Source organism: Carlito syrichta, unplaced genomic scaffold, assembly GCF_000164805.1.
Source record: "Carlito syrichta isolate Samal-C Ts95f unplaced genomic scaffold, Tarsius_syrichta-2.0.1 Scaffold304738, whole genome shotgun sequence".
NCBI classification, from domain to species: domain Eukaryota; kingdom Metazoa; phylum Chordata; class Mammalia; order Primates; family Tarsiidae; genus Carlito; species Carlito syrichta.
The window spans coordinates 85,596-88,653 of record NW_007248834.1 but is presented as its reverse complement, the minus strand read 5'-3'; the positions used below and the strand labels follow the sequence as shown (position 1 = coordinate 88,653).

At 55.5% G+C, this 3,058-nt stretch overlaps 1 protein-coding gene across 3 annotated transcripts in view; it reads left to right on the top strand.

The window, feature by feature from the left end:
• Positions 1–2,455: 2,455 nt before the first annotated feature.
• The window catches only part of YWHAE (tyrosine 3-monooxygenase/tryptophan 5-monooxygenase activation protein epsilon), a 57,295-nt gene continuing 56,692 nt past the window's right edge, over positions 2,456–3,058 (top strand). The window contains exon 1 of one of the 3 annotated variants that reach the window (XM_021713766.1): positions 2,456–2,783. In XM_021713766.1, the coding sequence (XP_021569441.1) occupies positions 2,720–2,783 (64 nt within the window). In that variant the 5' untranslated portion in view covers positions 2,456–2,719. The remainder of the gene's footprint in view (positions 2,784–3,058) is intronic. The other 2 variants (XM_008060794.2, XM_021713767.1) reach the window with 2 other exon arrangements.

The window sequence follows — 3,058 nt, the reverse complement described above, 5'->3', positions numbered from 1 at the left end:
TTTTTTTTTTTTTTTTTTTTTTTTTTTTGAGTTGGATTCTCACTCCATCGCCTAGGCTGGAGTGCAGTGGAATGCTCACGATTATCAGCTATCCCAGCATCGACCTGCTCGGTTCAAGCAATCCTTCTGCCTCTGCCTTCAAACTAGCTGGAACCACAGATGCACGCCACCACACCAGCTAATTTTTTAATTTATTGTAGAGACGAGGTCTCGCTAAGATTCCCAGGCTGGTTTCTAACCCCTGGGCTCAGGCAATTCTCTCGCCTCAGCCTCCTAAAGTGCTGGGATTACAGGCTTGAGCCACCATGCCTGGCCAATCTTTCTTTTTTTTTTTTGAGTCAGAGTCTAACTCTGTCATCCAGGCTGGAGTGTAGTGACACGCTCATGGCCTCTGGAGCCTTGACCTGTTGGGCTCAGGTAATCCTTCCGCCTCAGCCTTCAAAGTAGCTGAAACCACAGGCGCATACCCCACCACACTTGGCTAATTTTTTAATTTATTGTAGAGACGAGGCCTCGCTAAGATTCCCAGGCTCAGGCAATCCTCTTGCCTCAGTCTCCCAAAGTGCTGGGATTACAGGCTTCCTGGCTAGTTATTAGTATTTCTAAAGTACAACTATCATGGTGTCATCCTCCATGCAAAATCATCAAAAAACAGCCATAAAATAAGATTCAGATCCTAGGCTGGGTGCAGTGGCTCACACCTATAATCCCAGCACTTTGGGAGGCCGAGGTGAGAAGACTGCTTGAGCCCATGAGTTCAAGACCAGCCTGGGCAACTTGGTGAGACCTCATCTCTACAATAAACAAAAAAATTAGCTGGGCTTGGTGGTGCGTGTCTGTAGTTCCTGCTACTTGGAAGGCTGATGTGGAAGGATCACCTGAGCCCAGAAGATAGAGGCTGCGGTGGCCATGAGCACCACTGCACTCCAGCCTGGGCAACAGAGTGAGACTCCAACTCAAAAAAGAAAAGATGCAGAGCCTGGTGTAGTGGTGGCATGTGCCCAGAGTCCCAGCTACTCGTGAGACTCAGGTGGAAGGATCACTTGAGACCAAGAGTTTAAGGATGACTTGAGGCCAGGAATTCGAGACCAGCTAGGGCAATATAGCAAGACCTCATGGCTACAAAAAAAAAATTAGTTGGGTGTGGTGATGTGCACCTGTAGTCCCAGCTACTTGAGAGGCTGGGGTGGAAGGATCCCCTCAAACCAGGAGGTTGAGGCTGCAGTGAGCAGTGATTGTGTCACTGCGCTCCAGCATGGGCAACAGAATGAGACCTGGACTCAAAAACAAAACAAAACAAAACAACAAAAAAAGCAAACTTCTTAGCTTTCCATCCAAGGTCCTTCATAATTTGGGTACAGCTTACTTCCTAGTCCACATCTAATACAGACATCACCACAGGTTACATTCCAGTCTCCCAAGCTTAGGTCTTGCAACCGATACTGATTGAGTACAAGGTGCTGGGAATCCTTCAGGAAGCAAAACAAACAAGGATTTGCCCCGTGATGCAGTATTCCTTGAGAGTTATTCCCGGTCCTCAGTCTCAATTTGATCTTTGTCAGTTCTTCTGTACCCTGTATTCCAGACTAGGCACTTCTAATAAATACCTGGCTCCGCTGGGCCCGGTGGCTCATGCCTGTAATCCCAGCACTTTGGGAGGCCGAGGAGAGAGAAATTACTTGAGTCCAGGCGTTCGAGACCAGCCTGGGCAACTTGGTGAGGCTTCGTCTCCACAATAAATTAAAAAATTACCCGGCCGGGCTAGGTGGCTCAGCCTGTAATCCCAGCACTTTGGGAGGCCGAGGCGAGTGGATTGCCTGAGCCCGCGGGTTCGAGACCAGCTCGGGCAACTTGGAGAGACCTTGTCTCTACAAGAAACCAAAAATTAGCCGGGAGCGGTAGCGCGCGCCTGTCGTTCCAGCTACTCGGAAGGCCGAGGCGGAAGCATCGCCGGAGCCCAGCAGGTGGAAGCTGCGGTGGCCGGGAGCGTGCCACAGCACTCCAGTCTGGGCGACAGGGTGAGACTCCAACAAAAAAAAACAAAAACAAAAATTCTCCGCTCCCTTCCACGGAGGGCATAAAGGGGAAAGGATCACGGTGTGCGAGGTAAAGTTGAGGCACCAAGACCGGAGCCCACCCTTTCCCCCAAACTACAGCAGGGCTGGATTCTCTACCCTGCGATTAGAAGGCCCTGGAAAAGGTCTGGGACGGGGCTTGGCAGACAAAACGGGGGCAGGGCCGGAGGGCAAGTTGGCTTCTGCGGAGAAGATGTGCCATCACAGACACCGTTGCAGCCTCGGGCTTTCTTCCCCGGCAGGCCAGGCCCCGGCCCTCGGCCGTGGCCCAGGCTCTCTCGCCCGCTCTCCTCCAGCGCAGCCCTGGCCGACCTCGTCTCCGGCCTCTCTCGCTCCCTCGGGGCCGCTCCCTCTCCGCAGTCGCAGTTCCCGCCTCGCTAGCCCCGGCGCCCGCGGAGCCGACCGAGGAGGGGCGTCTGGCCGCTTCCAGCCTCGTCGGGCGCCGGGCTCCAGGACCCGCCCCCCGCGCCAGTTGCCAGGGAGCGGTTGCCATAGAGCCGAGCAGTTGTCCGCGTGCGCAGGCGGAAGTCCCGGATTGAGGCGCCGCCATTTTTGCTGCCCGGACGCGGAGCGAGAGGCTGAGAGAGTCGGAGACGCTATCTGCTTCCATCCGTCGCGCAGACCCTGCCGGAGCCGCTGCCGCTATGGATGATCGGGAGGATCTGGTGTACCAGGCGAAGCTGGCCGAGCAGGCTGAGCGATACGACGGTGAGTTGGGGGGGCACCGGGGGGCTGGAATTCTCGGACCCTCTGCCGCCGCCCACAGAGGCCGGGAACAGGAGACAAAATGGCGGCATGGTCTCCGAGCCTGGGCCGGGGACTTGTATTCGGGAAGCAGGAGATGGCCTGTGAGATCCCGGAGCGTTGGGAGGCTCGAGGCCCAGGAGTTTGAGCCGTTCGCCGTCCTTAGCCGCAGACACTCGCGAGCCGGGAGGCCGAGGCGATAGGGTGGAGGAGTTGGTTGTAAAATGGCGGCTGGGGGG